General features: G+C 46.0%; 1 protein-coding gene across 1 annotated transcript in view; it reads left to right on the top strand.

The window, feature by feature from the left end:
* Positions 1-13,803: 13,803 nt before the first annotated feature.
* The window catches only part of RPGRIP1 (RPGR interacting protein 1), a 36,142-nt gene continuing 26,012 nt past the window's right edge, over positions 13,804-23,933 (top strand). The window contains exons 1-4 of the mRNA XM_058182404.1: positions 13,804-13,901; positions 15,328-15,501; positions 22,050-22,167; positions 23,738-23,933. The exon at positions 23,738-23,933 is cut by the window's right edge and continues 257 nt beyond it. Coding sequence (XP_058038387.1) covers positions 15,364-15,501; positions 22,050-22,167; positions 23,738-23,933 — 452 coding nt within the window. The 5' untranslated portion in view covers positions 13,804-13,901; positions 15,328-15,363. The remainder of the gene's footprint in view (positions 13,902-15,327; positions 15,502-22,049; positions 22,168-23,737) is intronic.

Raw genomic sequence — 23,933 nt, 5'->3', positions numbered from 1 at the left:
GTGGAGTTGATTCGGCTGCAGAAGCTGTTATGGGAGAAGAATTCAGAACTGGTGATCTCCAAAGCTCAGATGACTGTCTTGCATGAGGTAAGTCCTGGTGCTTTCATAGAGTGTGTGTGTGTGTGCTCAGTTCTCTCTGAGCTGGGTTGTTTTCTTGCAGATGTTTTATTACCCTACTACGTAACATCATCAGTGATGAGAATTAGGTAGGTAATAGGTAACTTCAACACAGGTTTAATAAAAAGAAGGACTAGGGGAGACATGATAGCGGTGTTCCAATATCTCAGGGGCTGCCACAAAGAAGAGGGAGTCAAGCTATTCTCCAAAGCACCTGAGGGTAGAACAAGAAGCAATGGGTGGAAACTGATCAAGGAGAGAAGCAACTTAGAACTAAGGAGAAATTTCCTGACAGTTAGAACAATTAATGAGTGGAACAACTTGCCTGCAGAAGTTGTGAATGCTCCAACACTGGAAATTTTAAAGAAAATGTTGGATAACCATCTGTCTGAAATGGTGTAGGGTTTCCTACCTGGGCAGGGGGGTTGGACTAGAAGGCCTCCAAGGTCCCATCCAACTCTGTTGTTGTTACAGGTGATGTTACCTAGTTGAGTAATAGAATAGAATAGAAATTTTTATTGGCCAAGTGTGATTGGACACACAAGGAATTTGTCTTTGGTTCATATGCTCTCGGTGTACATAAAAGAAAAGATACGTTCGTCAAGCATTCTAAGGTACAACACTTAATGATAGTCATAGGGTACAAATAAGCAACCAGGAAACAATCAATATCAATATAAATCATAAGGATACAAGCAACAAAGTTAGTCATACAGTCATAAGCGGAAGGAAATGGGTGATGGGAATGATGAGAAGATTAATAGTAGTGCAGATTCAGTACATAGTTTGACAGTGTTGAGGGAATTATTTGTTTAGCAGAGTGATGGCCTTCGAGGAAAAACTGTTCTTGTGTCTAGTTGTTCTGGTGTGCAGTGCTCTATAGTGTCGTTTTGAGGGTAGGAGTTGAAACATCTGCAAGAAAACAACCACCCTCAGAGACCACCAGAGATCTCCACAATTCAACCCTGAGCTTCCAATATTCTCTTCTACTGGTATTTTCATGGAATATTTCAGGGGTGCTATTTACTTCCGCGCAGGCGTAGAGCCTCGAAAACACGGAAAAATGGGACGTCATGATGTCCGCGTGGGTGGGTAGGGCATCCCGCAGTCGGCCCTACCGGTTTGCCCGAACCGGATAGAACTGGCTGAATACCACCACTGGAATATTTCCCAACCCATTAGACTTCAGAACAGAACTGCGAAACATCTGAAAATATGTTCAGATAGGGTGAGGAAGCTGTTCTTCAGCTTCCCTTGGGGTCTTCCCGCCCCTTTCTTCATCATGTTCTCTGCTAAACTTAAAGAGTTTTTTTCTGTCAAGTTTTCCTCGCCTTCTCTTTTCTTAAACATTAGAATAGAATAGAATAGAATAGAATAGAATGGGTGGGAATGGAGATTGTGCAGTATCCTTCCGCTGCCACGCCCACCAAGCCACACCACACCCACCAAGCCATGCCCACAGAACCGGTAATAAAACAATTTGAATTTCACCGCTGGAATGCTCCACGCACTCCACGCATGTGCACATTCCCCCCTGCATGCGCCCCACACATGCGCAGCAGAGACCCAAAGACCATCTGGCCAGCGGGAGGTGCACACGCTTGCACGGCAGAGCTGAACTGGGGCGACAGCTCATGCCCCAAGATGGCGCTGTGATGAGCTAGCGGCGGAAAGTGGCGGCCTTTTCCCAGTCGGCCCGGACTGGAGGGGCCGTTTCTGGCCACCCCGGTCCCAGGCCCTGCTGGGGGAACATCTCACCAGCCTGGAGAAGAGAGGCTGGCTTCAATTGAGGTCCGTGGTGGCGTCCGTGGAATGACTTGCCTGCAGAAGTTGTGAATGCTCCAACACTGGAAGTTTTAAAGAAGATGTTGGATAACCATTTGTCTGAAGTGGTGTAAGGGTTTCCTGCCTGGGCAGGGGGTTGGACTAGAAGGCCTCCAAGGTCCCTTCCAACTTTGTTGCTATGTTATGTTATGTTATGTTATGAGGATTACCTGTATAATATCAAATTCCTTCAGGCTAGTTTAAGTTGGCAGGACATTCCTTGAAACTATTTTACCTCACAGTTTTAGTACCCGGTCAATAAGAATCTCTAGTGCTGCTGTGTAACAGGGCGAGCTCCCGTTCCTTGTCCCAGCTTCTGCCAACCTAGCAGTTCGAAAGCACCAAAAAAATGCAAGTAGAAAAACAGGGACCACCTTTGGTGGGAAGGTCACAGCGTTCCGTGTGCCTTTGCCCTTGAGTCGTGCCGGCCACATGACCAAGGAGACGTCTTCGGACCGCGCTGCCTCTTCGGCTTTGAAACGGAGATGAGCACCGCCCCCTAGAGTCGGGAATGACTAGCACGCATGCGCGAGGGGAACCTTTACCTTTTTTACAGTAAAAAATCTTTTCTCAAGCTATTGATTTTGCACAAATGGGCTCAGTTGTGCGTTTCTGTGGCGGGAAAAACTCACTGAGCGACGCCAACGTTTTCCCCCCTCGCTCAACAGAGCTGCCATCCAGAAGAATGTGGAGTTGATTCGGCTGCAGAAGCTGTTATGGGAGAAGAATTCAGAACTGGTGATCTCCAAAGCTCAGATGACTGTCTTGCATGAGGTAAGTCCTGGTGCTTTCATAGAGTGTGTGTGTGTGTGCTCGGTTCTCTCTGAGCTGGGTTGTTTTCTTGCAGATGTTTTATTACCCTACTACGTAACATCATCAGTGATGAGAATTAGGTAGGTAATAGGTAACTTCAACACAGGTTTAATAAAAAGAAGGACTAGGGGAAGCATGATAGCGGTGTTCCAATATCTCAGGGGCTGCCACAAAGAAGAGGGAGTCAAGCTATTCTCCAAAGCACCTGAGGGTAGAACAAGAAGCAATGGGTGGAAACTAATCAAGGAGAAAAGCAACCTAGAACTAAGGAGAAATTTCCTGACAGTTAGAACAATTAATCAGTGGAACAACTTGCCTCCAGAACTTGTGAATGCTCCAACACTGGAAGTTTTTAAGAAAATGTTGGATAACCATCTGACTGAAATGGTGTAGGATTTCCTACCTGGGCAGGGGGTTGGACTAGAAGGTCTCCAAGGTCCCATCCAACTCTGTTGTTGTTACAGGTGATGTTACCTAGTTGAGTAATAGAATAGAATAGAAATTTTTATTGGCCAAGTGTGATTGGACACACAAGGAATTTGTCTTTGGTTCATATGCTCTCGGTGTACATAAAAGAAAAGATACGTCCGTCAAGCATTCTAAGGTACAACACTTAATGATAGTCATAGGGTACAAATAAGCAACCAGGAAACAATCAATATCAATATAAATCATAAGGATACAAGCAACAAAGTTAGTCATACAGTCATAAGCGGAAGGAAATGGGTGATGGGAATGATGAGAAGATTAATAGTAGTGCAGATTTAGTAAATAGTTTGACAGTGTTGAGGGAATTCTTTGTTTAGCAGAGTGATGGCCTTCGGGAAAAAAACTGTTCTTGTGTCTAATTGTTCTGGTGTGCAGTGCTCTGTAGCGTCATTTTGAGGGTAGGATGAAACATCTGCAAGAAAACAACCACCCTCAGAGACCACCAGAGATCTCCACAATTCAACCCTGAGCTTCCAATATTCTCTTCTACTGGTATTTTCATGGAATATTTCAGGGGTGCTATTTACTTCCGCGCAGGCGTAGAGCCTCGAAAACACGGAAAAATGGGACGTCATGATGTCCGCGTGGGTGGGTAGGGCATCCCGCAGTCGGCCCTACCGGTTTGCCCGAACCGGATAGAACTGGCTGAATACCACCACTGGAATATTTCCCAACCCATTAGACTTCAGAACAGAACTGTGAAACATCTGAAAATATGTTCAGATAGGGTGAGGAAGCTGTTCTTCAGCTTCCCTTGGGGTCTTCCTGCCCCTTTCTTCATCATGTTCTCTGCTAAACTTAAAGAGTTTTTTTCTGTCAAGTTTTCCTCGCCTTCTCTTTTCTTAAACATTAGAATAGAATAGAATAGAATAGAATAGAATAGAATAGAATAGAATAGAATAGAATAGAATAGAATAGAATAGAATTTTTTATTGGCCAAGTGTGATTGGACACACAAGGAATTTGTCTTGGTGCATATGCTCTCAGTGTACATAAAAGAAAAGATACGTTCATCAAGGTACAACATTTACAACACAAATGATGGTCAATATATCAATATAAATCATAAGGATTGCCAGCAACAAAGTTACAGTCATAAGTGGAAAGAGATTGGTGATGGGAACGATGAGAAGATTAATAGTAGTGCAGATTTAGTAAATAGTTTGACAGTGTTGAGGGAATTATTTGTTTAGCAGAGTGATGGCCTTCGGGAAAAACTGTTCTTGTGTCTAGTTGTTCTGGTGTGCAGTGCTCTATAGCGTCGTTTTGAGGGTAGGAGTTGAAACAGTTTATGTCCTGGATGTGAGGGATCTGTAAATATTTTCAAGGCCCTCTTCTTGATTCGTGCAGTATACAGGTCCTCAATGGAAGGCAGGTTGGTAGCAATTATTTTTTCTGCAGTTCTAATTATCCTCTGAAGTCTGTGTCTTTCTTGTTGGGTTGCAGAACCGAACCAGACAGTTATAGAGGTGCAAATGACAGACTCAAAAATTCCTCTGTAGAACTGAATCAGCAGCTCCTTGGGCAGTTTGAGCTTCCTGAGTTGGCGCAGAAAGAACATTCTTTGTTGTCCTTTTTTAATGTTTTTGATGTTGGCTGTCCATTTTAGATCTTGCGATATGATAGAACCTAGAAATTTGAAGGTTTCTACTGTTGATATTGTGTTGTCTAGTATTGTGAGAGGTGGAAATGTGGAAGGGTTTCTCCTAAAGTCTACCACCATTTCTACGGTTTTGAGTGTGTTCCGTTCCAGATTGTTTTGGTTGCACCACAAGGCTAGTCGTTCGACCTCTCATCTATATGCAGATTCATCATTGTCTCAAATGAGACCAATCACTGTTGTGTCATCTGCAAACTTCAGTAACTTATGATTGCCATCATTAATCCATCCACCCATATTTTTTTTTATTGCAAGTTTTCCAGGGTTGGGAACGTTCCTGTTTCTACATTCTGTAAAACAGAGGTCACATTTTGAACCTCTGCTTGAAAGTTAAGTGCTGTTGGGCATCACATGGATTATCAACAGCCTGTATTTCTGGGAATGATGGGGAAGAAGAGAGACAGAGACAGAGACAGAGAGAGAGAGAGAAAGAGAGAGACAGAGAGAGAAAGAAAGAGAGAGACAGAGAGAGAGAGAAAGAGAGACAGAGAGACAGACAGAGAGAGACAGGCAGACAGACAGAGAGACAGGAAGAGAAAGAGAGAGACACAGAGAGAGAGACAGACAGAGAGAGAGAGAGGCAGGGAGAGACAGACAGACAGAGAGAGACAGACAGAGAGAGACAGAGAGACAGAGAAAGAGAGAGAGAGACAGAGAGAGAGAGAGACAGAAACATAAAGAGAGACACACAGAGAGAGACAGAGACAGAGAGACAGACAAACAGACAGACAGACAGACAGACACATACAGAGAAAGAGAGAGTAGCAGATCTAAGAATGGAGCTCCTAGGCCATCCTAGAGACTAGATCTTACGAGCCCCCTTTCTTTTCTTCTTGTCTTCACCAGAACCAAGATGCCTTGAGGTCAGCCAGCGAAGCCTTGCTGGCTCAGCTGGATGATCTGAACGCCAACCTCAAGGAGAAGACTCAGAAGGTGACCGTGCTGGAAAGCCGACTGGAAATCCTTTTACCTTTGCGGGGAACGCTGGACGAGGTGAGGAACTCTAGATTGACTACTGCCACGCGTTCTCCCTGGGGCTGCCTGTGAAGATCCCTGGGAAGCTTCAGTTGATTCAGAGTGCTTGTTCTGACCCAGGTCTCCAAACACGACAAACCCTCTAAAGTTAATTCAAAGATTCCTTTATTAGGAGCACCAGCAGCTCCGGCAAAAAGTTTCTCTCTCGATGCTGGCTAACAAGTCCGGCCGACCGGAAGATGAATAGTTGTCTGCCACATCTATTCATCTCTGCCCCCTGCCTTTTATCCCCAGAGCTAGGGTGGGGCTTCGCTAGCAGCGGTGGCTCTTCCATCCCAAGGATCAGCCCACAGATTTCCACTGCTCTCCTCTCCTCTGCCTTCTGTGCATCTGTGCATCAGGTACTGGATTCAGCTGCTCCTCCTCTTCCTCATCAGCCACCTCCAGATCTCGGTGCTGGTGACTCTCCATCTGAGGGCTGACGGACAGCTCAGGCTTCACCTCTGTCTCTCTGTCGTGTCCCACCCCCACTCCGACGATTGAATCAAGGAAGTCCGTAACAAACTTGGCAACGAAACCTCTGCAACTTGCCAAGTTCCTTCGAGGTTTATCAGGGCAGGCAGGAGTCCAAGTTGTGACTTCAGCGATAGGGTCCGCTATCAGCCAACTAGATAAGACTTTGCTTGACTCAAGGTTGGAATGCCAAAAGCAGGTCCTTTATAAAGGCTGTGGGGTGTGGCTCATGACTCAGCATTTATCCAGGCCTGCCCCACCCTTCCTTCTGCTGGCATCACCTCTCAGATCTCCGAAAGCGAGGGTCCTTCTACTCTGAATTGTCTTCAGCTGGATCTGCTGTCAGCGTCTGGGAAAGGGAGGGGTCAGAGGGAGTAGGCCCGGGTAATTCCACCACCTGGCTGGCTTCCTGCTCTGAAGGCTGAGCCAAAGGAACACAGGCTGTATGAGTGAGGTTTATTGGGCTTCTCCTTTCGCTCCTTGAATCCTCTCTGAGCAGGGGCCAAGGCCGGGGGCTGGAGTCATAACAGGCCTTTCATCTTCATTATCAGATTCGGAGTCTGATAAAAGGCCCAGTTGGAGACGGGAGGGGCCCGGCTGAGGAGAGGAGGGAGGACGAGTCACAACACACTCTCTCTCTTCCAGCTCCATTCCCTCTTCCCCCTCAGAGCTCTCAGGTTGCCCCAATGCCAACCCTGATTCTCACACCTCCTCCTCTGATTCAGCTGCTGGAGGGGCCGGCGGCTGACAAGGCACAACAGTGCTGGAGTCTTTCTGCTAGATCAGGAGTGTCAAACTGGCGGTCCGCAGGCCACACCAATCACGTGCAAGCCACGCCCACCCCAGCTCCACGAAGGGAAAAAACAACCCGATACGTCACGTGACGACAATGTGACACAGCGAGTTTGATACCCATGTGCTAGATGAAACCATGTAATGCCTGTTTTTCGACGGCTGCAATAACTCCTGTTTTGTTCCGAGGTCCAATTCAAACGTTGGTTGTTCCCCCTTAAAAGTCTTCATGGCCGGTCTCTCATTACAGACAGCCCTTGACTTACAACCGGTTCATTTAGTGACCGTTCCAAGTGACAAGGGCTCTGCGAAAAGGGACTTGTGACTGTTTTTTTCCCCCCACACTTACGACCGTTGTCAGCATCCCTACGGTCACATGATCAAAATCTGGATGCTTGGCAACTGGTTCATATTCATGATGGTCCTGGGGTCAGTATGTGTATGTCACGTGATCCGTTTTTGCGACCCTTCCAACGAGCAAAGTCCGCAGGAAAGACAAACTCACTTAACCACCATGTGGTTACTAACTGAACAAATGCAATGACTTAGAATAGAATTTTTTTATTGGCCAAGTGTGATTGGACTCACAAGGAATTTGTCTCTGGTGCATAGGCTCTCAGTGTACATAAAAGAAATGATAGTCATAGGGTACAAATTTAAAAAGGTTTCAACACTTAATGAATAGAATAGAATAGAATAGAATAGAATAGAATAGAATAGAATAGAATAGAATAGAATAGAATAGAATTTTTTTATTGGCCAAGTGTGATTGGACACACAAGGAATTTGTCTCTGGTGCATAGGCTCTCAGTGTACATAAAAGAAATGATAGTCATAGGGTACAAATTTAAAAAGGTTACAACACTTAATGAATAGAATAGAATAGAATAGAATAGAATAGAATAGAATAGAATAGAATAGAATAGAATAGAATTTTTTTATTAAAATGATTGGACACAAGGAATTGTCTCTGGTGCATAGGCTCTCAGTGTACATAAAAGAAATGATAGTCATAGGGTACAAATTTAAAAAGGTTACAACACTTAATGAATAGAATAGAATAGAATAGAATAGAATAGAATAGAATAGAATAGAATAGAATAGAATAGAATAGAATTTTTTTATTGGCCAAGTGTGATTGGACACACAAGGAATTTGTCTCTGGTGCATAGGCTCTCAGTGTACATAAAAGAAAAGATACCTTCATCAAGGTACAACACTTAATGATAGTCGTAAGGTACAAATTTTACACTTAATGATAGTCATAGGCTACAAATAAGCAATCAGGAAACAATATCAGTATAAATCATAAGGATATAAGCAACAAAGTTACAGTCATAAATGGGAGGAGATGGGTGATGGGAACGATGAGAAGATTAATAGTAGTGCAGATTTAGTAAATAGTTTGACAGTGTTGAGGGAATTATTTCTTTAGCAAAGTGATGGCTTTGGGAAAGAAACTGTCATGCGAGGGATCTGTAAATATTTTCACATTTCCCTCTTTTTGATTCGTGCAGTATACAGGTCTTCAATGGAAGGCAGGTTGGTAGCCATTGTTTTTTCTGCAGTTTTAATGATCCTCTGAAGTCTGTGTCTTTCTTGTTGGGTTGCAGAACTGAACCAGACAGTTATAGAGGTGCAAATGACAGACTCAATAATTCCTCTATAGAACTAGATCAGCAGCTCCTTGGGCAGTTTGAGCTTCCTGAGTTGGCACAGAAAGAACATTCTTTGCTGTGCTTTTTTGATGACATTTTTGACGTTAGCTGTCCATTTTAGATCTTGCGATATGATAGAACCTAGAAATTTGAAGGTTTCTACTGTTGATACTGTGTTGTCTAGTATTGTAAGAGGTGGACGTATGGAACGGTTTCTCCTAAAGTCTACCACCATTTCTACGGTTTTGAGTGTTCAGTTCTTACTTACTGAAGTTGATCCCTTACTGAACAACTGTGGCAAGAGATGTCGTAAAATGGGACTAAACTCACTTAACAGATGTTTCACTTAGCAACATAAACTTTGGGCTCAATTGTGGTTGTAGCTCGAGGACTACCTGTATCTATAGAATCATTTTTCTCCACCAAATTTCTTGTGCTCCATGTGTATCTGCATGGAGGATTCCATAAGTGACCTCCATGTGGATAGTGTTACCTGAAGTAAAAGGAGTACCTTAGCTTGTGCAGAGATATCTTAACTTTTGATCAGGGGTGAAATGGTTTGAAGTCTGCTACTGGTTCACTTCACTACTGGTTCGCTTCACACGCGCAGGCACACCGCAGGCTCTACCATGCAGCGCTGAAAAAGGAGGATTAAGAAGCCTTTTCTGGTAAGTAGAACAACAAGGAGGGGGGGAACAGCTGTACCGCGTGATATAGATTAGCAAAAAAGCAGGATTTCCTGCTTTCTAGCGAATGTAAATTGCGCGGCACAGCTGATCGTCGGAAGTACCAGTTCACCCGAATCATTAGCATTTTTTTTGCTGCTGGTTCTCCCAAATCGGTAGCATTTATTACTACTGGTTCAGGCGAACCGGTCAGAACCGGTAGCATTTCACTCCTGCTTTTGATGAACCAAACCATTATTTTTTTTAACATTAAGATGCGTGGATGTCTACTCCCAGAATTCCCCAGCCAGCCAGTTTCTGATAGATACTGATAGAATGACTATCCTTGTGGTGCAACCAAAACAATCTGGAATGGAACACACTCAAAACCTTAGAAATGGTGGTAGACTTTAGGAGAAACCCTTCCATACTTCCACCTCTCACAATACCAGACAACACAGTATCAACAGTAGAAACCTTCAAATTTCTAGGTTCTATCATATCGCAAGATCTAAAATGGACAGCTAACATCAAAAACATCATTAAAAAAGGACAACAAAGAATGTTCTTTCTGCGCCAACTCAGGAAGCTCAAACTGCCCAAGGAGCTGCTGATTCAGTTCTACAGAGGAATTTTTGAGTCTGTCATTTGCACCTCTATAACTGTCTGGTTCGGTTCTGCAACCCAACAAGAAAGACACAGACTTCGGAGGATAATTAGAACTGCAGAAAAAATAATTGCTACCAACCTGCCTTCCATTGAGGACCTGTATACTGCACGAATCAAGAAGAGGGCCGTGAAAATATTTACAGACCCCTCGCATCCAGGACATAAACTGTTTCAACTCCTACCCTCAAAACGACGCTATAGAGCACTGCACACCAGAACAACTAGACACAAGAACAGTTTTTTCCTGAAGGCCATCACTCTGCTCAACAAATAATTCCATCAACACTGTCAGACTGTTTACTGAATCTGCACTACTATTAATCTTCTCATAGTTCCCATCACCAATCTCTTTCCATTTATGACTGTATGACTATAACTTGTTGCTGGCAATCCTTATGATTTATATTGATATATTGACCATCATTTGTGTTGTAAATGTTGTACCTTGATGAACGTATCTTTTCTTTTATGTACGCTGAGAGCATATGCACCAAGACAAATTCCCTGTGTGTCCAATCACACTTGGCCAATAAAAATTCTATTCTATTCTATTCTATTCTATTCTATTCTATTCTATTCTATTCTATTCTATTCTATTCTATTCTATTCTATTGCTTTTAGGATCCAATCTGGACCCGTCACTTGGATCAGAGATTACTTTTAATTGGCCTCTTCTTTTCTGATCTGAAATCCCAGGCTGACCTAGAATCTCATCTATTACCTTCTCAGTTCCAGGAGAGAATCCAAGATCTGGAAGCAGAGCGAGATTCATTGAAGACGGATTATGACCGACTGTTGGACAGGTATCACACAATCAGTGGAACAACTTGCCTCCAAAAGTTGAGAATGCTCCAACACTGGACGTTTTTAAGAAGAGATTTGTCCGGTATCGGGTTTCCTGCTTGAGCAGGGGGTTGGACTAGAAGATCTCCAAGGTCCTTTCCAACTCTGTCATTCTATTCTATTCTATTCTATTCTATTCTATTCTACCCTACCCTATTCCTGCTCTGTTCTGCTCTACTCTACTCTATTCCTATTATATTTTACTCTATTCTATTCTACCCTACCATATTCTACTCTACATTCTACTCTACTCTACTCTATTCCTATTCTGCTCTGCTCTATTCTAGTCCGATTATATTTTACTCTATTCCTATTCTACTCTACCCTGTTGTACTCTGCTCTACTTTACATTTTACTCTACTCTACTCTACTCTATTTTGCTCTACTCTATTCCTATTATATTTTACTCTATTCCTATTCTATTCTACCCTACTGTATTCTACCCTACATTCTACTCTACTCTACATTCTACTCTACTCTATTCCTATTCTGCTCTGCTCTACTCTATTCCTATTATATTTTACTCTATTCCTATTCTACTCTATCCTACCATACTCCACTCTACTCTACATTTTACTCTACTCTACTCTACTCTATTCCTATTATATTTTACTCTATTCCTATTATATTTTACTCTATTCCTATTCTGCTCTGCTCTGCTCTGCTCTGCTCTGCTCTGCTCTGCTCTCTTCTATTCCTATTTTATTTTACTCTATTCCTATTTTATTCTACCCTACTCTACCCTACCCTACCCTACTCTATTCATTTTAGCAGTAATTAAGTGGATCTTTTGCAACATGAAATATGTCGCACATTCATATTTGGCTCTTGTCTAACAGCTTGGGGATACCTTAAAACAGCAGGCCAAGACCTCCGAGGTCCCTTCCAACAGTGTTATTCTCTTCTTCTGTCTTACTTGTCCTTGATTTTCTATCATCCTTATGTCAACAGTTGCATCAATGCTCCACCCCAAAATCTGGACCAGGTGCCCCAGAAGGACAATACTTCTTCTTTGGAAGATCAACTCAACTCAGCCTTGGTCGAGAAGGAGATTCTAGAGGAACAACTAAAAAAAGAAAAAGGTAAGGGATCAGTTGACATTAGAAGCTTGCAGAATCGTCGTGCAACATGCAGGGCAGAACTAAGTGCTAAGGACAAATTTTGATTAAAGGAATCTAAACATACCTACTTCGTTTCAACGAGAAGATTCTAGGCCCTGATTATGGACACATCATAGTAAGGATTGGGACCATTCAGCTTTCCCATATGATATTGTTTCTCAACCTTTAAGATGCATGGACTTCAACTTCCAGAATTCCCTAGCCAGTTATGGGCAATGCAACCATTTGGGGGGGGATTCACGAACGACGTTAATCAATACTTATACCATGTCAATAGGAGATGCTATAGGGCCATGTTTCGCAACCTCGGCCACTTTAAGAAGGGTGGACTTCAACTCAGCAAAGCTGGCTGGGGAATTCTGGGAGTTGAAGTCCACAAGTCTTAAAGTGACCAAGGTTGGAGACCTCTGATCTAGTCCAACCCTGCTCCAGCAGGACAATGTTAGTGAGTTTCTGGTTTTTGATCCCCCAGTCACATAGCCACGCCCACCCAGCCTCCAGGGCTAGCCCATGTTCTTCCTCAGCCTCATCACTGTCCGACTCCATTGCCAGTTCCACAGGCTGCTGGCGGACCGCAACACCTCCCTAGAAAACTACAAAAAAAGAAAACTGCCACCGTTCAGCCAACTTCAGGGTTGACAATACCATGTTTCCCAAAAAATAGCCCTAGCATGATTTTTTTCAGGATGCTCACAATATAAGCCCTACCCCAAAAATAAGCTCTAGTTAAGATCGTCAACCAGATGGATGCATTAAATACCGTACTTCCGCCCCCAAAATAAGACACCACCTGAAAATAAGCTCTAATGCATCTTTTGGAGCAAAAATTAATATAAGAACCGGCCTTATTTTTGAGGGAAGCATGGACAGTTTGAGTCTGGTCATCAGTTCCTCAAGTGAGAATTTGAGTTGACTTGTTCAGTTTGGCTGTTTTCTTGACTGTTCATCCTATTCTCAAAAGTCTTCCCCAACACCAGAGTTGAAGACTTTCAATACTCTTTCCATCTGCTTCTTCAAAGTCCAACCCATATGCACAGATGCACACACACGTATACACACACAATGTCAGGGTTCAAAGTAACACCCCCAACTAAAGAAGACTCTGAGGCTTGAGTCTCCTCAAAGTTCCTTTTTATTGAAGCTGTCATACTGGCACATCTGGGAAAACCCAAATCTGAGAGTTTCCAGCTTTTCTCCCTGCTCAGCACCCTCATGTCCATGACACGGTCCAATCATCCACCATCCAAACTGGAGACACCTTCCCAGTCATGTGACTCCAGGTGCCAGGGCAATGCATCCTTGACTCTCTGAGAAAGGAATGTTATTTTGACTGCATATCATTCACATTCTATGCAATCCCCCCCTCTCATTTTCCCACAGAAGAAAATGTAGCAGGCCTGAAGGCCCAAACAGAAAAGACGGCTTTCAGGTCTGACACACACAAACACACCCACACGCAACCTTTTTCTATACAACACTCAAGGTGACTCACAACAAATAAAAACCTAATGGACAAAACATAAGAATAACAACAATGTAACAAAAATGCGGCATCCTCAATGAAGAGTTTGCTGATTCGGCCAAGTCTAATCAACGCTTTTGATTGGATTTTTAAATGCTTTTAAACTATCCTAATTCCCGTTGATTTGTTCGACAAGCTCAGAATGACGCGCTGAAACAGGAAGTCGACTCTTTTCGGGAGAGGGTGGCCATCTTGGAAATCCGGGTGCTGGAGGAACCGCCTCAGTCCAACCCAACTCAGGTAGGTTGTTATGAATCCAGGTCGAGCAGCAGTAAAGGTAACAAAGTCTGAGCAAAAGGGTTAGAGGTTTTGAAGCCAGCTTGTCTTAATTCAGTCTGAAAAGGGTTCTTTGAAGGTGCTTATGTGTGAACAAGCAAGAAGCAAACATGCTGGCAACCTTGCGAAAATGATAACAGAGGGGATCGTGAATAAGTAATTGTGTTTCCTGAGTGGTAGAGTGTCACGCTGAGTTGTTTTGACAGTTCCAAGCATTTGAAAATCCATATTTTGTTTTCTTTCTGTGTCTGCCTCTTCCTTCCTTCCTTCCTTCGTTCCCTTCCCTTCCTCCCTTCCTCCCCTTCTTTCCTTCCTTCCTTCCTTCCTCTCTCCCTCCCTCCCTTCCTCTCCTGCTCCTTCCTTCCTCTCTCTCTTCCTCTCTCTCTTCCTCCCTCCCTCCCTTCCTTTCCCCCTCCTCTCTCCCTTCCTCCCCTGTTCCTTCCTTCTTCTCTCTCCATTCCTCCCTCCCTCTCTCCTTCCTCTTCCCCCTTCCTTGCTTCCTTCCTCTCCCTCCCTCCCTCCCTCTCTCCCTTCCCCGCCTCCTCCTTCCTTCCTTCCTTTCCTCCCTGTCTTCTTCCTTCCTTCCTTCCCCCTTCCTTCCTTCCTTCCTTCTTTTCCTCCCTCCCTCTCTCCTTTCCTCCTTTTCTTCTCTCTTTCTTCCTCCCTCTCTCCTTCCTTCCTTTCCTCCCTCCCTCCCTCTCTCCTTCCTTCCTTTCCTCCCTTTCTTTCTTCCTCTCTCTTCCTTCCTTTCCTCCCTCCTCCCTTCCTTTCCCCTCCTCTCTCCTTCCTCCCTGTTCCTTCCTTCTTCTCTCTCCATTCCTCCTCCTCTCTCCTTCCTCTTCCCCTTCCTTGCTTCCTTCCTCTCCCTCTCTCCCTCTCTCCTTCCCTGCTTCTTCCTTGCTTCCTTCCTTCCTCCCTGTCTTCTTCCTTCCTTCCTTCCCCTTCCTTCCTTCCTTCTTTCCTCCCTCCTCTCTCCTTTCCTCCTTTCTTCTCTCTCTTCCTCCCTCTCTCCTTCCTTCCTTTCCTCCTCTCCTTCCTCTTCCCCTTCCTTGCTTCCTTCCTCCTCTCTCCTCCCTCTCTCCTTCCCTGCTTCTTCCTTCCTTTCCTCCTTCCTCCCTGTCTTCTTCCTTCCTTCCTTCCCCTTCCTTCCTTCCTTCCTTCTTTCCTCCCTCCCTCTCTCCTTTCCTCCTTTTCTTCTCTCTTTCTTCCTCCCTCTCTCCTTCCTTCCTTTCCTCCCTCCCTCCCTCTCTCCTTCCTTCCTTTCCTCCCTTTCTTTCTTCCCTCTCTCCTTCCTTCCTTTCCTCCCTCCCTCCCTCCTTCCTTTTCTCCCTTTCTTCCCCCTTCCTTCCTTTTCTCCCCCTTCCCTCCCTCGCTCATCCCTCCCTCCCAGAGCCTGTCAGCAGACATTGCAGAAAGAGATCAGGAAATGATTGAAATCTCCATCCAGGACAGTCTAAAGCGACAACTGCACGAGGCCGAGGCTGCCCATGCAGAGACAGTGTTCGAACTGGAGAAGACACGCAACATGGTCATTTTACAGCATCGCATCAATCGGGATTATCAGGTGCAACCAAAATCTATCCAACACCTAAGATAACGAGGGACCTTGAGGATTAGCAATACATTCAAAATAAAATATTACACGAGCAACCAAGTTATTCTAAGTCTACATTTACAAGTTCTTAGTTAGATGAACAACGTTCTGTCCAAGATAGAATAGAATAGAATAGAATAGAATAGAATAGAATTTTTTATTGGCCAAGTGTGATTGGACCCACAAGGAATTTGTCTTGGTACATATGCTCTCAGTGTACATAAAAGAAAAGATACGTTCATCAAGGTACGACATTTACAACACAATTGATGGTCAATATATCAATATAAATCATAAGGATTGCCAGCAACAAGTTATAGTCATACAGTCATAAGTGGAAAGAGATTGGTGATGGGAACGATGAGAAGATTAATAGTAGTGCAGATTCAGTAAATAGTTTGACAGTGTTGATGGAATTATTTGTTTAGCAGAGTGATGGCCTTCGTGAAAAAAATGTTCTTGTGTCTAGTTGTTCTGGTGTGCAGTGCTCTATAGCGTCGTTTTGAGGGTAGGAGTTGAAACAGTTTATGTCCAGGATGCGAGGGGTCTGTAAATATTTTCACGGCCCTCTTCTTGATTTGTGCATATACAGGTCCTCAGTGGAAGGCAGGTTGGTAGCAATTATTTTTTCTGCAGTTCTAATTATCCTCTAAAGTTTGTGTCTTTCTTGTTGGGTTGCTGAACCGAACCAGACAGTTATAGAGGTGCAAATGACAGACTCAATAATTCCTCTGTAAGATTAAGATTAAGCTTGGATAGAATCCAATTTTGCAAATTTGCATTTCAGTTGAATATACATAGGACTTATTGACTAACACTTAGGATGCGGAAGGATTTGCTAAGGTCCATGATATCTGTTAAGTTCGGGAAGTAACGAGGCGGGAGACCAGGGTAGTGACAACAGCTCTTTAATATAGGGTGAACCCAGCAACAGGCTGGGGCAAAAACCTCTCCTTTTATACAGTTCTGCTGGAGGCTTCGTCCAATCAGCAACGTGCTGATTTCCCGCTCAAATATTTAAAGGCACAACTGTTAATACATAACACTCCTCCCCTCCCAGAAAACACTTGGTCTTATTTACATATTTATTCACATGTTATTTTTCGACGTAGTCACGCAAATAACCTGGGCGTCTCCTAGTTCTTTCTGACCTGCGCGGTTCAGTTCTGGGTGGTGTTTTGAGCTGGTCGGAGGGGCTGTTTTCTCCTCCCAGCTCTTTCTCTAGGCCATCGGGCTCTGGATTATTGGCCGACTCTTTTTCTTGGCCATCCGGCCTTGGATTAATTTTGGAATTTTCCTTGCTGTTTCCCTCGGGGACCTGATGGCGTCGCTGGAACTCTGGGACCTCAGCTAAGTCTTGCGCCTCCCCCGGGTGATTGTCAGCTGTGGATTCAAAGTGGTATTGGTCATTACCTGTCTCTGTTGGTTTGGTTTGGCCAGTTATTCGTTTCCTTAACTGATCTATGTGGCGCCGCCACATTCGGTTGTCTGGTAGCTCTACCACGTCGATTTTGGCCCTGTTACTTTTGTTACTTGTCCGCGACCCAACTCGGGCCGTCCCCATAGTTTCGGGCCCACACCCGGTCGCCTATGCTCATTTCCTTGTTTTTCTAGCTCCCCTTGTAACCCTCGGGTGTGTAATGGGGTTCAAGCGATCAAGTGGGCACGGAGTTTCGTCCCATTAGCAATTCGGCTGGGCTTTTCCGTGGCTGTGCTTGGGGTTCTGTGCTGGACGGCTAGGAAAAGTCTATTTTGTTTGCCAGTCACCTGGCTTGAGCCTGGACAATGCCTCCTTAGCGCTCCGGACGGAACGCTCTGCAAAACCATTCGGCGCAGGGTGGAAAGGTGCAGAGAGGGCATGTCGGATGCCTTCCTCTGCCAGGTACTCTTCAAACTGGGCTGCCGTGGAATTGGGGCCCATTGTCGGACACCAGAGTGTCCGGCAACCCGTGAGTTGCGAATAGGTGGCGCAGGGTTGCGATTACTGCTTGGCTGTGGTGGACTTCATAAGTATGATCTCTAACCATTTGGAAAATCGTCCACCACCACTAGGAACGTTTGGCCGTGAAAGGGCCAGCAAAGTCAATGTGGATTCTTGACCAAGGCCCTTGGGGCTTTTCCCATTCTCTGACTGGGGCTGTTGGGGTAGCGGTCTGGACTCTTGGCAAGCTTGGCATTTCCCTACCCTCTCAGCAATCTCTGCGTCCATGAGTGGCCACCATACATAGCTTCTAGCTAACCCCTTCATCCTTACGATGCCTGGGTGACCCTCGTGGAGGAGGTCCAATACCTTGCCCTTAATTTAACAGGAATTATTACACGATCACCCCATAACAGGCACCCCTTGAGCCGAGAGCTCATCACGTTTCTTAACAAATTCTTTGAACCGTTCGCCCGGCGCAGCGGCCACCCTCTCTGTACCCAACCGGTACAGTCCTTAACACAATGTCCCGGTATGATGCCGAGCCACTTCCTTTGATGTGACTGGGCCAGAGTCCAACGAGTCAATAAGGAGGATGGGTGTCCCGGAGTGGGGTCTTGATCGCCCCTGGCAGTGGGCATCGGCTCAATGCGTCTGCATGCCCCACTTCTTTCCCCGGTCGATGCTGCAGCTTGTATGAGTAAGCGGCTAAAAATATAGTCCATCGAGTCAAACGTGGCGAAAGTGCCACAGGCGTTGGCCGGTCGCCGGCCAGTAATCCCAGTAACGGTCTGTGGTCAGTCACGATTTCAAAATTCCGCCCAAAGACATACTCATGGAATTTTTTGACCCCTGATACAATGGCTAATGCTTCTTTGTCTAATTGGCTGTAGTTCCTCTCTGGGGAGGACATCGTTCTAGAGTAGAACGCTATAGGGGCTTCTGTGCCGTTTGAAGTCTATGGCTGAGTACAGCCCCACCCCATAAGGGGACGATCGCAAACCAGCACTAGGGTAGTGAGTCGTGATATTGGATGAGCAGGCTATCACTTGAGAGCAGGTTCTTTACTGCTTCAAAAGCCCTATTTTCTGACTTTCCCCAAGACCAAACAGTATTTTTCCCTAAGAGCCTATGCAGCGGTTCCACAACGGTTGCTTTGTTCTTCAAAAGACCGTAAAAATTAACCAATCCCAGGAATGCCTGCAGCTCTGCTTTGTTTTTGGGCGCTGGAGCCTTCCTAATTGCCTTAACTTTGCTCTCAGTAGGGTGAATTCCTTTCTTGTCTATCCGTAGCCCAAGAAATCGACCGATTCGACCCCTATCTGACATTTATTTGTCTTGACTTTTAATCCGCTGTCCGGAAAATGCTCAAGACCTTTCTTAACCGCTCCCCAATTCCTCCATGTTTTCCCTGAAATTAGGACATCATCAGTAGGGAACTACCCTGGGAGCCCTTGCAGTAGTCGTTCCATCAGGTTTTGGAACAGCCCTGGTGCCACACTAACCCCAAATTGCAATCGGGTGCACTTGAATGCCCCTGTGCGTCACAATCGTTTGGGCTTGGCTGTGCGGGCGTCTACTGGCAGTTGTTGGTAGGCTTGGGCCAAGTCTAACTTTGCAAAGACTTGCCCTTGCCCCAAGGAGTGCAATAAATGTTGCACTACGGGAACGGCACGCTTTTCTGTAAGGCTTTGTTAAGCGTCGCCTTGTAGTCAGCGCAAATTCTAATTGACCCGTCCGATTTGATGGGGGTGACGATTGGCGTCTCCCACTTTGCGTGATCGACTGGCACCAAAACCCCCTGATTTATGAGCTTGTCCAGCTCCTTATCAATTTTTGGTTTTAGGGCAAAAGGGACTCTCCTCGCCTTAAGCCTAATGGGGGCTACCTGGGGGTCTAAGTTGAAGGAAATAGGGGTCCCCTTGTACTTGCCCAGGCAGTCCTTGAAGACATCTTCGAACTCGTTAAAGAGAATGTCTTTCAAATTGCAGTCACTTCTGTAGATGCCAGTCACTCCCATGCCCAGGGCACGAAACCAGTCTAGTCCCAACAGACTGGGCAGAGTTCCTTCGACGATCGTGATGGGCAGGGTCTTTTTGTGAGGGCCGTACTCGACTCGGACGGAGGTGGTCCCTCGAACAGGGATGCGATTCCCCTGGTAGTCGTGCACTCGTAGCCGCTGTGCTTGCAGATGGCGCTTCGCGACGGACGGCAGCGACTTCGCCAGGGTGTCCCAGGACATGATGGTGATCGCTGATCCCGTGTCCACTTCAAGCCTGCACCGTACTCCCTCGATCTTGGGCTTTGTGAAAATCTTCTTTTCCACTTTGGTTGAGGCGCGGCCTATAATGACAGTCGTTTGGTTAGACTTCGCGCCTTTCTTGTTTGAACCAATCGCGGGCCGCCTTTCCGGTTCCGCGTTTTGATTGGCCGATTTGAATTTTCGGCGGGAAGTTTGGGCCGCTCTGCAAACCTGAGCTAAATGTCCTTTCTTCCCACACCGCCGGCATGTTGCGTCTTTAAACCTGCAGCGTTGGCGCTGATGCTGCCCTCCGCAGCTTCCGCACTCGTCACGGTCCTCAGTGTCGCGTTTCTCGGTCCGGCAGACCCCTTCCTCATCCTCGCCCTCACCTTCGGATTCGGACTGAATCTCCTCCTGGTGTACTGGCGTTGGCTTTGCGCTCGTCTTGGATTGAAGAGGCTTTTGCAGAGTCTCTGCTGCTTTAGTAGACATTTCGTGTGCTCTGGCCTCGTCCAGGGCGGTGGCTAGTGTCAGGTTGCTCCTGGCTAGCAGTCGTCGCCGTAGGCGGATGTCCTTGACCCCTCGGATGAGTTGCTCGAGTAGCACTTCGTCTAAGTCTCGGTATCCGCAGTCCTTGGACGCTCTTCTTAAAGCGGCCATGTAGTCACCGATGGACTCGCCCTCCATCTGTCTCGTTCTCAATTCAAACCGCTGCACGTATTTGGACGGCGTCGGTGCGAAATGGTTCTTCAGCAAAGTCTGCAGAGTCGGCCACGATACCGATTGTATCGGCGTTGGCTCTGCCAGGGCTTCCGCAATCTCGATTACCTCCGGCCCGCAATGGCTTAGGAAGTAAGCCCGCTTGCGGTTATCTGTAGTTCGTTGGCTTCTAGAAAGCTTTCGAAACGGGTCATATATGTTCCCCATTTCTCCTTGCCCGGGTTGTACGGTGCGGGTGGCGTGTTTGCCATTTCCGCGTTTCTGCCCTGAGTTTGCTGGGTTCGGGACTAGCGTGCTTCAGCTCGGTTCTGGTTCTCCTTAGCCTCGAGATCCCACCTTCGTCGCCAATGTTAAGTTCGGGAAGTAACGAGGCTGGAGACCAGGGTAGTGACAACAGCTCTTTAATATAGGGTGAACCCAGCAACAGGCTGGGGCAAAAACCTCTCCTTTTATACAGTTCTGCTGGAGGCTTCGTCCAATCAGCAACGTGCTGATTTCCCGCTCAAATATTTAAAGGCACAACTGTTAATACATAACAATATCACCATCTCTCATCTCCTAGAAGACTCTCTCTGCATCTGGTATCTTCCCTGGCCAATGACCAGGGCAGTTGGAAGAATAATACCATATTTTTCAGACTAAAAGACACATTTTTTTGTCTCCCAAAAGGGGGTAAAAATGTCTGCCTTCATCTTATAGACTGAATATTGCTGAAGTCCCACCCACCTGCCAGCCATTTTTTGGCCTCCACACGCCTCATTTTCAGGCCTTTTTTAGGCCTTTTTTTGGGGCCTTTTTTCAGCCCATTTTCAAAGCTTTTTTGAGCTCGTTTTTGAGGCTTTTTGGGCTCATTTTCAAGACTTTTTGGGCCCATTTTAGAGGATTTTTGGTCCATTTTTGAGACTTTTTTTTCAGCCCATTTTCGAGGCTTTTTTCTTCCCATTTTTGAGGCTTTTTTTGGCCCATTTTGAGACTTTTCTGGCCCATTTTCGAGGCTTTTCTCAGCTCATTTTCGAGGCTTTTTTCTTCCCATTTTTGAGGCTTTTTTGGGCCCATTTTGAGACTTTTCTGGCCCATTTTCGAGGCTTTTCTCACCTCATTTCCGAGGCTTTTTTCTTCCCATTTTTGAGGCTTTTTTGGGCCCATTTTGAGACTTTTCTGGCCCATTTTCGAGGCTTTTCTCAGCTCATTTTTGAGGCTTTTTTCAGCCCATTAAAATGGGCTGAAAAAAGCCTCAAAAATGGGTCAAAAATAGCCCAAAAATGGACCAAAAAGCCTCAAAAATGGGCCAAAAATAGTCCCGAAAATAGGCCGAAAAACCCTCAAAAATGGGTCCAAAAAAGCCTTGAAAACAAGCAGAAAAAAAGGCTAGAAAAGGGCCAAAAAAGGGGTTAAAAAAGGGCAAAAATGGGGCTCGTGGAGGCCAAAAACGTTTTGTTGTTGTCTTCCTCTTTTAAATTTGGTTGCATCTTATAGTCCGGTGTGTCTTATAGTCCAAAAAATATAATTATCAGAGGACATCAGATGGTGAATTAATAGAGACCGTTGACTAGTCTACAAGACAAATAGTGGTGGAATGATGAAGAAGTTGCTATGAGCTGTAGTTGAGTCTCTTGACCGCTCTTTTGGATGGAGGTGGAGCTGGAGAAGATGCTGACGCAGTCCAGACAGGAGAAACAAGAACATGAGGACCAGCGGAAGCAGATGGACCAGCTTCTGGACCTGCGCAATGCCCGTATTCATCAGCTGGAAGGTATGCACGTTCTCTCCCACTGCTCATTTTTAGGTATTCCACAGTTCAAGACGGACTGAAAACATTGTCGGTGTCGTGTCCCACTCCTCCGCTGACGGCTGGGTCAGGGAAATCCGAATCAGGCTTGCCTCTGCAGCTCTGCCCAAAGTCCTAGCAAAGTCCTCAGAGCAGGCAGGAGACCAGTAAGTGACTTCAGCAAGATAAGTTCGACTTTTGCCTGACTCAGAGACTGCCAGAAAGTAGATCCTTTATATAGGCCATGGGGTGTGGCTCCATGACTCAGCACTCATTAAGGCCTGCCCCTCCCTTCCTTCTGTTGCCTCCGCCTCTCCAATCTTCTGATGCGAGGATTACTCCAATCAGCTGTTGTTGGGAGTAAACCCTCCTCAGGCTCACCTGCTGTGGAGGAGGGGAAGGGGTCTAGCTGCTCCGTTTGCCTGGGCATGGAGTCAGGGCTGGGGCAGGGAGATGCTCCTTCTTCTGCAGTTTGTCTGGGCATGGAGCCAGGACTGGGGCTGGAAGGCATACATTCCTCCGTGTTCGGGAGCAGATAAGAAGGCCCCGGCTGCTCTGAGGGCGGGCAAGACACAACAGTCGGCTGAAGAAAAAATGCTTTTAAAAGTAAAAAAAAAAACCCACCTCTGATGATGGCGTGGCTCAGCAGGAGCAGGGGGCGAGGCCATGGATTTTTGCTACCGGTTTGCCGAACTACCAGCCGACATCGCTACCGGATCAGGCGATCCGGTCTGAACCGGGAGCATTTCACTCCTGGCTCAATGGCATCCAAAATTCCGAGTTTCTATTGTGCGCATGCGCGATAGCCAGCTGTTCATCATGGGCACCTCCATGCTGGAAACTGGAAGTTTGGGTGACGGCACGCGTATGAGTGATGGAACGCTGCTTTTCCGGGTTTCGTCACTCCCGCATGTGTGATGGCCAGGCGGATGGTTTTACATGCCATTTCCAGCACACAGGTTGGCACGGGTTGACATAAAAGGTTAGCCATCGCTGCGCTATCACATTAAAAAAGTGCTTTGTGTGTCTTGACGTGCCTACTGGGACAACCGTTTTGTGAATGTGGAACTTCCCTTCCTTGTCAACCACTCTGTGGCATAGCCCAGTGGTGAAATCCAATTTTTTTTATTACCGGTTTTGTGGGCGTGGCTTGTGGGCGTGGTGTGGCTTGGTGGGCATGGCAGGGGAAGGATACTGCAAAGTCTCCATTCCCACCCCACTCCAGGGGAAGGATACTGCAAAATCCCCATTCCCATCCCACTCGGGCCAGCCAGAGGTGGTATTTGCCAGTTCTCCAAACTGCTCAAAATTTCCGCTAACGGTTCCCCAGAACCTGTCAGAACCTACTGGATTTCACCCCTGGCATAGCCCCACAAGATCAAAAGATCATATCTGTCAGTAGGTGGCATTCTGCTCCATTGGATCTCATGCCGAAACCAAATGACTGCCACCAGACATGAGTTGGGTTCTCTTGAGAATTCCTTCTTAAAAAATCCGTTAAATATAGGTAAACATTTGTGGGGAGTTCTAAGGTTTTCTGTGTCTCTTCTCCCAGAGAAGTTGAAGGACGTGGCATATGGAACAAGAGTTGTCCGACTTCGGCCACCTGACACTGACGTTGACGACGAAGGAGTCCCTAGCAAACTTCTGAGATTGCAACATGGAGAGAACCTCTTTGAGTTGCACATCTCTGGGGCAATCCTGTCGGCCGAGGCCGTCCAACGTCTGGGAGACCCCGAACTTCTTACCTT

Source organism: Ahaetulla prasina, chromosome 4 (assembly GCF_028640845.1).
Source record: "Ahaetulla prasina isolate Xishuangbanna chromosome 4, ASM2864084v1, whole genome shotgun sequence".
Taxonomy (NCBI): Eukaryota; Metazoa; Chordata; class Lepidosauria; order Squamata; family Colubridae; genus Ahaetulla; species Ahaetulla prasina.
Note: the sequence above shows the minus strand (reverse complement) of the source record. Positions and strands in the feature narration are given on the sequence as shown.